Source organism: Oncorhynchus kisutch, linkage group LG15 (genome assembly GCF_002021735.2).
Source record: "Oncorhynchus kisutch isolate 150728-3 linkage group LG15, Okis_V2, whole genome shotgun sequence".
NCBI lineage: Eukaryota > Metazoa > Chordata > Actinopteri > Salmoniformes > Salmonidae > Oncorhynchus > Oncorhynchus kisutch.
This window is the reverse complement of record NC_034188.2, coordinates 64,359,844-64,372,950: the sequence shown is the minus strand read 5'-3', so window position 1 is coordinate 64,372,950 and position 13,107 is coordinate 64,359,844. Positions and strand designations below refer to the sequence as shown.

The window sequence follows — 13,107 nt, the reverse complement described above, 5'->3', positions numbered from 1 at the left end:
ATGACGGCCTAACGAAAGGCTAGAAGGCATGTTGCACTCCCGTGATGCTATTACGGGAGAATTTGTATTTGGTTTTAGTATAATGGTTGATGAAAATAAGGATGTGTGGTTTTCTCCTACAAATAAGGATATCCATGTGTGTATCTGTGTGGGTGGTTGGGCAGGAGTCAGGGGGAGGTTGTTGTGTGTGATCTGTGATGTAATTATTCTGTGCCCAGGGATCATGATGAAGGGGACGGAGTCACAGTTTCAGTGGGTTATCCAAGCATGCGACAAAGATCTCACGTTAACTAGCAACCATTAGAAGCACAGGAAATTCAATGACTCATGTGGTTCTGGATTGACAGAGCATCACATGCATCATGACATGTAAACTAAACAACATAGTGAGTGCAATAGTGAGTGACAAAAAGTGACAGGGAGATAAAGCAATTCTACCTCCAGGGATTTTCTGTTATTCATTTGCTGGAACCTAGCATTAACTCTGAATGTACTACAGTACAGGAATGTCAGAGGAAAACATTTCTCCAAAAGTTATCTCTCTGTCTACTTTTGGTTACTAAAAGTTTTTCATCTATATTCTGTTTAATTATTTCAGATACTAGAAGAAAAAGAGTAGAGAATCTATCAACAAGGTACTCTCTCTCTCTCTCTCTCTTGCTCTCTCTCTCTCTCTCTCTCTCTCTCTCTCTCCCTACACTCTTAGAAAAAAAGGTGCTATGTAGGACCTGAAATGTTTCTTCGGCTGTCCACATAGGAAAACCCTTTGAAGAACCCTTTTTGGTTATAGGTAAAACCCTTCTGGGTTCCATGTAAAACCCTTTCCACAGAGGGTTCTACATGGAACCCAAAATAGTTCTACCTGTTACCAAAAAGGGTTGTACCTACCTCATGCCATGTATATATACATGACAGGAGGTAGTGACAAGCTAGCCAGGCACCTGTAACCCTGGAAACTGGTCTAACCTGCTCCCTTTCCAACCGCAGGTGAACAACCGGGGAGTGTTTGTGCTTGTTCCCTTTCCAGAGAGAACTCTTACCAAATACCTGCTTCAAACCTGATGACACTCTAAATTATACCAATAGTAAACATTTAATTTCCACAGATATTAATGTGTTTGTAAGAAAATATATTGCATCCTAGAGTACAGTCCTTCAGTCAGCAGTTACCCTTCTCCACCACATGGTGTCTCCTTGAGTTGCAGTCTGTTAGAATTAAATGTAGGATGACGTACCAAGCTACCAATTAGCTCCCCTGTTGTGATTCAAACCTTATCCTTATCCGGTATTCTGTCTGTGGGTAGCCTTCTCTAGGTGTTCCTGGACACGTGTGTTTGTATTGTGATATGAGTCTAGGATTATAGCCAGTCTCCCCAAAGTTATCATAGACTAGTACAGCGCTGCTACCAACTGTTAGGCAAATTAGTCTTTTGCGGAAACTGAACTATGCATTTCTGATTCATTTTGAGTCACAAAGCTGCTCATAAATATTTTGGTTGGGAATATTACAGTAACTACAGTAACGGGAGCCAACATATACAATATAATTATGTGGAACTGAATCGTAGCTTCTGTTTTCATGATGAGGCTTGTGTTATCGATGATGCTTGTCCTCACACATCTCTGAAGTAACTTCATTTTATTTCTAGATGAAAAAAATGGACATCTTCTGTAAACAGAGATAATTTTTGTCTTTTTACTCCTCAGTTCCCCTTCGTATTAGGAAGTAACCACTAAGATCGTTGAATGTTTAGTTGACACTTTTTAAGTATTTTTGTAGTTTGCATTTAACACCACATTTAATGAGCTTTATACAACTTGCTGTAGGCAAAACAGCAATAGGGTCAACCTGAGATCAGGTGTAAACCAGATCCTCATTGGACCATTTCCCCAGACAGACAGACAGACAGGCAGACAGACAGACAGACAGACAGACATGGCTCCCTCTGGCTGCACAACCATTATACACACTCATAAACAACTCTGGCTGCAATATCCCTGTTCTGATCTGATAAGGAGATTCTGCATCTCAAAAAGAAATAAAGATATTTCATAAGGTATTTGGTCATTCAGGGACTTTCAGTGATGATTCAGTGATAATACATTTTTGGCCTTCCAACAACCTGTAGTGGAGATCAGCCAAGTGAGACGGCATGTGTTGTTAGGTGTTGTTTTAACTATCTGGTGGGAGGTATGAGACAGCAGTGACCCCTGTTTTGACCTATGACTCCAGTGATGACCCCTGTTAGTGAGACAAGTGCCTATAATGGACTATAAATCACATAGAGCTCGCAAGCCAACCCTAACAACTCTACCAGGACAGGACAGTTGTTTGTCTGATAGCCACCCTTTACGTCCAGATAACATCCATTACAACTTGAGTGAATACGCTAACAAACAAGGTAAAACGTTGATAGGGCTAGAGTTTTTCCTGTTCAGTTCACATGTTTTTTTCATGGTATAAGACTTATAGAACTTAATTGAACAAAACAGGCAGAGTAAGACACATGTTCAGTGCCAGGCCTGTTCTGAGCAGAGCGGTTTCTCCCAAGAGGTATAATGTATCTGTCTAACTGACTGAACAAAGCCTGGCATTGTGTGTCTTGACCTCATATGCAGAGACAGTGATTCAGTTACTGGAACTACCCGATTTAGCTGTGAAGCGAAAATATCAATTGTTACCCTAAAATATTTGGTGTTATTTGAATGTAAACTGACTCCACTTTACAATCTTCTTAGCAGTATAAAGAACGGTAGAATATGTTTATCCTACTCTCCTTCTCTTTCCCCCTTTCTCCCTAACTGACTAAAGTCTTATCCAGGGCGTTCTGAGCCAAGGAGATCTGATATCATCTTTAGAGGGCTGTGCTCTGAGACACAGAGCGCCTTCTATCCAGACCAAACCTGAGAGACCCAGGGATAGGGAGTGACTACTGCAGCCCAACCCCAGCCCAGAGGACACAGGAACAGAGACAGACAACAGCCCAGTGCCAGGGGACAAGGGGAGACTACAACAGCTCTGCACAAGGGACAGACCACAGCCCAAGATCACATCACCAAGAACAGAGAAAGACGACAGCCACAGACCAGGACCAGAGCACCCAGGGACAGGGAGAGACTAGTTCCAGAGATGGCCTCGGCCGGCCTGGAGATCCTGGGTATGATCCTTTGTGTGTCAGGCTGGCTAGGGGTCATGGTAGCCTGTGGCCTGCCAATGTGGAGAGTAGCCGCCTACATTGGCCAGAACATTGTCATATCTCAAGTGATCTGGGAGGGCCTGTGGATGAACTGTTCTGTCCAGAGCACGGGCCAGATGCACTGCAAGGTCCACGACTCCATGCTTGGACTCCCTGTGGACCTACAGGCGGCCCGAGCCCTGGTCATCGTCTCTATGGTGCTGTGCATCATGGGCATCGGCCTGTCTGTAGCCGGGGCCAAGTGCACCAACTGCAGCTCGGACACAGGCAGCAAGCCTCGCATGTTGCTGGGAGCCGGGGTGACCTTCATCATGGCGGGGCTGTTGCTGCTGACGGCCGTATCGTGGACGGCTAACACCATCGTCTTGGATTTCTACGACCCGATGCTGGAGGAAACGGGGAAGAGGGAGTTTGGGAACTCACTGTATTTTGGATGGACTGCCTCCTGTCTGCTTCTCCTAGGGGGAGCTCTACTCTGTTGCTCCTGCCCCCCGAAAGCACCCCAGGGTGGGAACGGGTCTGGGTCTGGGCACCACAAGGTGGTGAACTACTCTGCGGTCAAGTCTCCCATGTCTGTCAATGGATATATGAGGAGGGACTATGTGTGAGAGAGTGTATGTTCAAAGTATAGAGACAGCCCCTTGAGACTGATGGGACTGATGGGATAACTAGTGTTAGCGACCCCCCTTTCCTGATTGCACACTATAGGGGTAGTGCAGAACAAATGCAGCCATGTGGGATATTTGATTCAGATATTAAGTATAAATGATTGCCGATTAATGCTAGATTGTGTTTTACATATATAATTTCTGTAAAGCTAGAGACATGCATTTATAGAGTCAAATAAATGAGAGAAATATCTTATTCATGTTTTACCTGTTCAAAAATGTGTACTAAATTCCAAATGAATGTTACTCAATGATGAAGATTTAGATCATGAAAATGTTAATGTTGTTTAAAATAATTAAAATAACTTTCCCATTTAACCCTAAGTAAGTTGCGTCTACTCAGAATCTTCTAGCACGACTGACAATGATAATACAAAAATAAAGATAAGTTCACTCTTTACCGGGAAAATTGCAGCATTTTGCATTATTATCCAGCAGTATGATATCATAATGTGAGTACATCATGCACTGTGCCAGCTAATGTGTGTATACAATAGTATACATCATACTGACAAGCAACTCCTTTTATGTTAAATTGGCTTATAGCAGGGACATTCCCTTCTGAAAGTAAGGTCTTATCGCAGATGATATAACCACAGGAATGCTATGAATGTGCGGAGGGGTAACCGTGCCTATGCTTAAGGATGAAACTGGCTTAATAAGGTCAGGCTACCAACGGAACACTGAGACAGGACATCCCATTGAAGACACAGGATCTGAAGAAATATACCAAAATATAGGGAAGGAATGCCTGCAGGTCCATATCACCTGAAATCTAGACAACTCAGCCCGTCTACCGCGCACAAATACGGTTTTTGATTTCAATGCTAATGTGAGCAGCAACAATGTCATTTTTGTTTCTGAAGGGTGCCTTCTGCTGCCTTCCATTGTGCCCCCTGTTCCATTTGGGAGAGTGAAACTGAGCCTGACAAAAAGCAGCCATTTTCATAGGGAGGGGAGGTAGGTAAACCACACTGTGATCATAAGGTGAACTAGCTTCTTTCACAATGCTCCTATTGATGAAAAATAGGACAATGGCTTTATTTACATTAGAGTCTAAGAATAAGATAAGGGGAAAACACTTTTAAGACAGTCTTATAGCATAGACTTAAAGTACTGCCTAGGGATGTTTGAGCATCGTACAAACAAGCATAGCCTCCAATAGCTCTATTGTGTTACTCAGTCTGTTCACCTGTGGAGTGTAAGTACCCATCTATAACCATGCAGAGTCCAGTGTCTGTGTGTGGGACTTCCTGTGCTGCAGACAGTTGAGACAGTTCAAATAAAGGTGAAACCCTTTGGCAAGGACACTGTCTGATAACACTGACCCACTCATCACATCAACTCCCAAGTCACAATGACCACTATCCCACTCACTCACTGGGAGATGTTTGTCCACTGGACTGACAGCCAAATAGAAACTTGTCTAACTGTGATCTCTAAATCTGTTAGCCAAACAAAGACAAAAGATAACGGAGTCTCACATTTTGTCAGAAATCTTCAATGGCAGTCTGAAAGAAGATACAATTTACTATGAAATTCAGGCTTGTCTGTTGTCTGAATCATGGCAGTGGAAAACAATGATCAAATGCAGCTTTGCATTTATTCATTGTGCAACGTCATCTCCCAAAAGAATGTTATCAGGTACCAGAGAGAGCAGTCATTGGCTCCTGACCCAGGTCATGTCATTTTGAAAGAAAGTGATCCAAGAAAGAGCCCTACTGCTGGGGTTGGAAACCAGATGAAAAGATATTCAGCAACAATGGAAGTTTGTTTAAAAATATATTTATTATTAAACCCAATGCAATTTAGCTTATGCCTTCATTAGGGTATTTGGGTTGGAAACTAGCCAATAGTGCTTGTACACAGTAGGCCAACACAGATTCTCCTAGGCAGCTCTCTCTAAGGGTTAGCAGTAATACACTGAGGTAAACACTCCATAGAGAGCTAAATATGTATCTTGAACTGAACATAATTGTACAATGGTAGACATCTGTTGAACGAACACGTGAGTTTATGTTATTCCCAATTCCTCCACTTGTAATTATTACCTTGTCCATTCTTAACCTGTTCGTTATTCTTTAACTATTTCGCTTTGGCCATTTATTTACCTTCCCCTCAGCCCAAACAGTTGGGGATCAATCATGGCCCAACCTTTCAATCATTAATCTGTGCAGCCAAGCCGTTCTCATGCCAAAGCTTGTTCTGGGGGTCGTTGAGAAGAAAGAAAAGAACAAACATTTGAAAACCTCCTTGGCCAATCGCCATGAGACTCTACCTTCTGTTGGTGGAGTGCTATAAAGATAACTGGGAGTATACAGGTGGTGAGAATTCCAGAGCAGAACCCAGACAGTGAAACCGTTCTGTGCGTGAAGTTGAGACAGTGAAGTGAAGAGAGTGAAGACACCTGTAGACTTGCTTACAGAGGAAGGTAAAACAAGAAAATGGCTGTGTTGGGACTAGAGATCCTGGGGATGATCCTGGCTGTCCTGGGTTGGATATTGAGCATCGTGTCCTGCGCCCTGCCCATGTGGAGGGTGTCCGCTTTCATTGGGGTCAACATCATCACGGCTCAGACCATCTGGGAGGGTATCTGGATGACCTGTGTGGTCCAAAGCACGGGCCAGATGCAGTGTAAGGTATATGACTCCATGCTGGCCCTCAGCTCTGACCTGCAGGCAGCCCGAGCCCTCACAGTCATCTCCATAGTTGTGGGAATCATGGGGGTGCTGGTGGCTGTGGTGGGGGCTAAGTGTACCAACTGTGTGAAGGACGAGACGGCCAAGGCCCGGGTGATGATCGCAGCGGGGGTAGCCTTCATCGTAGCATCGTTGACGCAGCTGATCCCGGTGTCCTGGTCAGCCAACAGCATCATCATGGAGTTCTATAGTCCCATCACTCCTGAGGCTCACAAGAGGGAGATTGGAGGGGCTCTCTACCTGGGCTGGGCTGCAGCCGCTTTTCTCCTCATTGGGGGGTGCATCCTGTGCTGTAGTTGCCCCCCACAACCTGAGAAGAGGTATGCAGGGCCACCCTCGCGGATGGTGTACTCCCTGACCAGGTCTGTGGCCCCTAGCGGCTATGACAAAAGAGACTATGTTTGAACTGACCTGGATATCTGGCAGCAGCTGCTTTCTGTTTTCTGCTCAGCGGATGAAGGACCTTTGATACCAACCTTGAATTCCAGAACAGATAAAATGGTGGTGATTTCTACCAATACAATAAAATACTGCTTTTTACTGGATCATTTTTGATGGTGCTCTGTTGAAGGGGAACACAACAAACTGGACTTGGTGTACTTTTATTTCGTACTGTATGCCTGTTTAAAATATACAAAGGCGTTGTAAATATTTTATTGTAATCTTACTATTTGAAAGGAGTTGAATTGAAACCATCTGCATTGTTACATTTTATATTCTATAGACTGAATGAATAACAGCTTATGTTGTGTGTATGTTGGATAACAATATGCCAAACACTGACCGTTTAACAGCTTTTGTTAAGTGAAAATATCAACTATTTTGATGTTCGATGTCAATTTCACAATAAAAACTGTTTCATAAAACTTATATTTTTTAATACAATGACAGTCAAATATAACTTGTTGCTATATGTTACTTTATACAGTACATTTCATTAACATTATTAAGTTATTTGCTACATGGGAAGTGCCACTAGGTCCTGTGCTACTCGCTATACAGTTTATAAGAAAAGTATGTTTGAATCTCTCAGCTTATATCAGAGAACTGCCTCTGTGTCATTCATTCTACCCAGATCAGGAAATAACAGGCATTTTCCTTCACTGATCCTTGGGTATCCATGGTAATGATGTGTTGAGTTGGATTCTCTTTCATAGCTGCTAGCTACCTGTCTGACTACCATATCTGTTGGGCTTAGATAACAAGGAGCTTGCTTTGTCAGCCCCCCACTTTCAGCCATTCCAAAATGGCCCCCAAAACAATGGGTCTGTTTCATAGCAAGATGGGGATCGGAGAGAGTTATCAACACCGGGTCATGAAAGTCTATTATTCCAGTTTCTGGGGCATAACTAGGGGAGACCCTCCCGGTTGTTAGGAATTCAAGGGCACTGGAGTCAGTGACAGACAGACATGACTGTTAGACCACGTCAAATAGAGTGAACAAGACAGCTTGTTGCCGATGAATTGAGATCAGGCATTCTTATTTTACAAGCTGCTTCAGCTAATGCTGTGAGAGAATGATTGCTCTGAGGAGACAAGATTAGGGCTAATCTATTAATGAGTAAAGGGAAATTCCCCCACTTTTCAACCTCATTTTTAATTTAGGTTTAAAATATATATATATAAATATATATATAAAGGTAAAAAGTTCTAACCGATGTCAAAAGCTAAAACATTTTAAAAAGAGTGATTTTCAAACACTATGAGATTCGTGGTGACGTGAAGAGCAAGATAATACCCTCCCTCTGGCTAGTAACTCCTTGCAGGTTTTGAAAACCACCATTTTTTTTTTACAACTTTTAATCCTACCCTGTGATGTCACAGAGAAGCATTTTTTTGGACCTTCCAGGGCTCCTCCCCTCAGCTGATCTGGGATATAAAGGATACTTGTCTTCCCGGCTGCACCAGAACATCACACATCACAAACTCACAGGTGCTAGGGGCTAAATTAAGTCAATTGGTGTTAGTGTCTCTGACTCTGGCTGGTCTCTTTCTTTCTCACAGATCCTCTGTCAGATCCTCTCAGGTATCTCAGGTGTGACGGAACACGGCGCACTGAAAGGAACACAGAAGGAGCTCCAGCAACAACAGAACTACCACCATGTCTGCAGGGTTGGAGTTAGTGGGGATCGCTCTATGCGTATTAGGATGGATCATTGCCATCGTGTCCTGCACCCTGCCCATGTGGCGTGTAACAGCCTTCATCGGCAGCAACATCGTCACGGCTCAGATCATCTGGGAGGGCCTGTGGATGACCTGTGTTGTCCAGAGCACAGGCCAGATGCAGTGTAAGGTCTATGACTCCATGCTGGCTCTCTCCCAGGACCTCCAGGCCGCCAGGGCTCTCACGGTCATCTCCATCCTCCTGGCCATCCTGGCCGTGCTCATCGCCATCGCCGGGGCCAAGTGCACCAACTGTATCGAGGACGAGGCATCCAAAGCTAAAGTCATGATCATCTCTGGGGTGTTCTTCATCGTGTCGGGAGTCATGCAGCTGATACCAGTGTCCTGGTCAGCCAACACTATCATCCGGGACTTCTACAACCCGCTGCTGACTGATGCTCAGCGCAGGGAGTTAGGGGCAGCGCTCTACATTGGCTGGGGGGCTTCAGCCCTCATGATCCTCGGGGGAAGCCTCCTCTGCTGTTCCTGTCCCCCTCGGGAGAAGAGGTACAACCCCTCACGGATGGCATACTCTGTCTCACGCTCTACCCCAGGTGGGCCCGGGTTCGAGAGAAAAGACTATGTGTGATGGGACGATGGATGGGACAAGGACTATTTATGTAGCAACCAAAAACGTTATTCTACACGTGTTTCTAATGGGGCTTCATGAATCCCAAGGAGACTCCGCAATGAAGGGATGTGTTGGTTTTTGCTTTGTTTTGTTGGATTTGTCTACGTGTGTACAGTACTTGTCTCTGTAACATCTACTCTGAAGGAAAAGCATAGAAGTTCCAGGGCCGGATTGTGTAAGAAAGAAGGATCAAATGCTTTCCATTTGGGTTTAGTGAGAACAAAGGAAATTAAAAAATAAGATCAGTAGTCTCTACATTTCTTAATTTAATTACAAGGTTTTAAGGGTTGGATTATTAGTGAGCTATGCATATCCATTGAAAATATATCAAGCTCATTTAAAAACATTCACAAGCCTAATTGAATTAATGACATAACGTTTGTACTTTTATGATTATTCCTGTCTAAGATGTTAGTCATTGAGTCCATTCATTATTTAAATCACTAACATTTCATTATTTCCGTAGCTACATCAAATGATATAGAATGTAGAATATTGAATCATTATCTTCTCATTGACATTTCTCTATGTTATTGCCTCATATAAATGACACATTGCTTGGGTTTCAGAAACTAAGGAAGGCTGTTAAAAATACTAAATTTGACTGATACCTTAATAAAAAGACAGAGGTGGAACAAACAAAAAAATTCACTGCAAGAATACAGTAGATTGAACAAAATCAGTATGTTCACAAATACTTTTTTAAGGAACTGTGTTTATTTTTTATATAGGCTTTGAATTTTGTGTTGGAATATTTTTGCATTTTGTTTTGTAAAAGACTTTGTGAAAGAGATGCATTTGTTTGATGGTGATGTTCTATCATCAGTGTTAAGGGTGTGATTGTGTGATGTAATCATCTGTTTGGATGCCAGGAAGTGTAACGACTGCCTTGACAGCAGCTAATGGGGATCCTAATAAGATACGAAATACTACTAACATACAGAGTACTGTAACTGTACTGAATGCTGTCACCTACACTCCAGATAGATGACAGATGAATTCAACACAGTGTGGATAGTGGTGCACAGAGGGAAGGGAGAACAGGTTGGGAGCAGACGAACTGAAGGCCTCAGTGTTTTGGGGCAATGAGGAGAAATGGGGGCATTGTGCACCTGTGTCCAGCCAGAACAGTGCTACAGTGTGTGTTAGTACTGCAGTGTTAACTGCACATCACCTGCTTTTTAATAAAGACAGTTATTTTATGAAGGTTTGCATCTCTATTGGTTTCATTCCGAAAGCAATAATCAATAATGTATATATTTTCCTCTTGTTTTATTTAGTTACCATCTGCACACAGAGGTTCATACACTACCAACAATATATTTGTTGTACTTCAGCAATTTTGTAATGTTTTTTTTAATCCAATGAGAAGTTGATGGATGCTGGGATAAGGATCAGTACATGTGCCAGTGTAAAGGTAGCCTCAAATGCAATACAAGAGGCCATGTTACCGCCACCAATCAGTAACTTTACCACAACAGCAATAAACAATTACCAACAAGAGATCACCTCACAGGTGCAGGTGGCAAATGTTATGTCAGCAGAGTAGGAAAAGAAGACTGAAGGAAATTATAAAAAGGTAGAATTAGAATCAGTAGCAGCAGGCCTAAAGCATATATCATCTTCAATTAAGGACGTAGATGAATCCAAGAAATACACAGGAACCAAATGTCTAATTCTTTCTAAAAACCAATTTGAAGTCTGTTTCCTGCATGCTGGCTGTGACTTTAAGACGTCCAGTCTCATGTTTAAAACACATCCTGTAGCACCTTACAAATGCTGAAATATTAATTGAGCTCTCATAGTAAATATGGGAGAGAAAAGTCCCTGGAGACTGGAGTCTCACCTTACCAGCACCTTACCAGCCAACTGTTGTCTCTTCCTCCACATATCAATGTCACTTCAAACAAAATATCTATCTAATCACCATGACTGGATCCAGTGATATTAACTACTGTACAGTTTCAGTTTGGCTATAGCCCATTGTTATTTCCTCGGAAAAGGGGGATAAAATGTACATTAAAAAGCTAAGATATGCATATGAATAGAATAAGCAGCTCTATAGTTATTGAAGCATGGTGTCCCTACATTTTCCGGTTGATTATTCAAATGACTTTTCAACTGAGTCAAATGCAACCTTTTGACATTGCAACATAAGGCAACAACCATTCAACTTCTGTAACAAGACTGTATGAACTCCAATCATGATGATTTCAAAGTAATGTAATTTGATACAGTTGAAAAACAAAACCAATGTATTTGTAATTTGCTAATTTGTGTTGTTTTTGTTGGCTGACTGATGGTCCTACTAAATGAAAGTTAGGATAATGGGATCTCTTTCTGTTGTTTCTGATGTTTGGAAATCCTGGAAGTGTGATGTCCAAAAGCTTCAGTTTCAAAAGATGTAGAGCTGGTGAGAGACTATTATTAAACTGATCACGTTAAGTGGTACCTGCTACATATGCAGTTCAGATGGCTTTTCCTATACAAGACTGGGGCAGTATAGGGTGTTTGAAGGGTGTTAATCATTGATCCCACCTCAGGGTTATTTCAGCAGTATTACCATGGTGGGCTGGAGATCTCTATGCCTCATAAAGTATATTTGGTTTAGGGGGTTATACAGCAGTCATTGCAAAATGTTAAATTGAAAGGACTAAGGAAAGTCAAGTTTACAGAGTAAACAAAGCATTCTCTCTCTGACATGAGTCATAAAACTGGAGTTCAGAAACAGTGAGAGACTATTATTAGACTGATCACATTTAGTGGTACCTGCTGTGTTACATATGCAGTTCAGATGTCTCTCTCTCTCTCAGCTCTACTCTGCTGGCTCTGGACAGCGAAACCCTGACTGATCACATGACCGATACTGAGCTACATGAAGGGACTGAACAGACAGAGAAGTTGCTAGGCACCTGGAGTCCCGAGGGAAAAGGCCTTCCTTTATTCATCCACCATGAAAGGAACAACACAGCCCCTTTGTGTGTCCTGTCCTGTCTACTCTGTAGGAACAAACCTTAGAAACTACATATTTAGTGTAATGAGCAGAGCAGCTAACAAAGGACTGATCTGTGGAAGCTACCTCCAACCATTTCTAAATGTGTTGTTCTGTCTTCCTTTATCTTCTTAAATAAACTGAAAACAAAGTTAACAGATAATAGTATAATGAAGCAGGTGAGAATAACATCTGTACCTAGGTCCGTCCACACACAGCTAATCATTATAGTTAAAAATATATATTTTCATAGATCTCTTTTGGGGTGGTTTACAAACTGTCTTAAAGGGCCAACAGCAGATGAAACAATACCAAAGAGTCCCTGGCACCAGGGTCTGCTGAACACAGACTTGAAAGTTGTGAAAATTCTGTGCAACTTCCAGCTTGAGTTTACAGTAGTAAACTGAGGCTGTACCCGCTTTAAGTTACAGTTTCAACAGTGGCCAAGTAGGCTATTTGGTGGCTACAGTAAAAACTCTAGAACAGCGGTCACCAACCTTTTCTGAGTCAAGATCACTTTGAGTCAAAATGCAAGCCGAGATCTACCGCTCTGACATGACTTAAAAAATGTAAACCTATGCAACAATAACGAATTAAAAACAGTACTGTAGCAATGAGGCTTTTGTGCAGTAAACTATAGGCCAAATGCAATATCATCATATATTGGTTTTGTTTGAATTGCCCTGTTTGAATTGCCCTGCCGTTCAGGCCATTTTTAATTTGAGGCAGGCTATATGATCATACCGGTAATAGATCC

The 13,107-nt window shown here is 42.4% G+C and overlaps 3 protein-coding genes across 3 annotated transcripts; all 3 read left to right on the top strand.

Moving 5' to 3' along the window:
* Positions 1-2,643: 2,643 nt before the first annotated feature.
* Positions 2,644-4,268, top strand: LOC109906076 (claudin-4). The gene has a single exon (XM_020503736.2). It carries the CDS (start codon positions 3,131-3,133, stop codon positions 3,803-3,805), a length of 675 nt encoding a protein of 224 aa, XP_020359325.1. The 5' UTR covers positions 2,644-3,130; the 3' UTR covers positions 3,806-4,268.
* A 1,372-nt stretch (positions 4,269-5,640) lies between these two features.
* Positions 5,641-7,433, top strand: LOC109905677 (claudin-3). The gene has a single exon (XM_020503198.2). It carries the CDS (start codon positions 6,310-6,312, stop codon positions 6,967-6,969), a length of 660 nt encoding a protein of 219 aa, XP_020358787.1. The 5' UTR covers positions 5,641-6,309; the 3' UTR covers positions 6,970-7,433.
* A 1,016-nt stretch (positions 7,434-8,449) lies between these two features.
* LOC109905676 (claudin-3) lies at positions 8,450-10,564 on the top strand. The gene has a single exon (XM_020503196.2). It carries the CDS (start codon positions 8,666-8,668, stop codon positions 9,314-9,316), a length of 651 nt encoding a protein of 216 aa, XP_020358785.1. The 5' UTR covers positions 8,450-8,665; the 3' UTR covers positions 9,317-10,564.
* Positions 10,565-13,107: the final 2,543 nt, after the last annotated feature.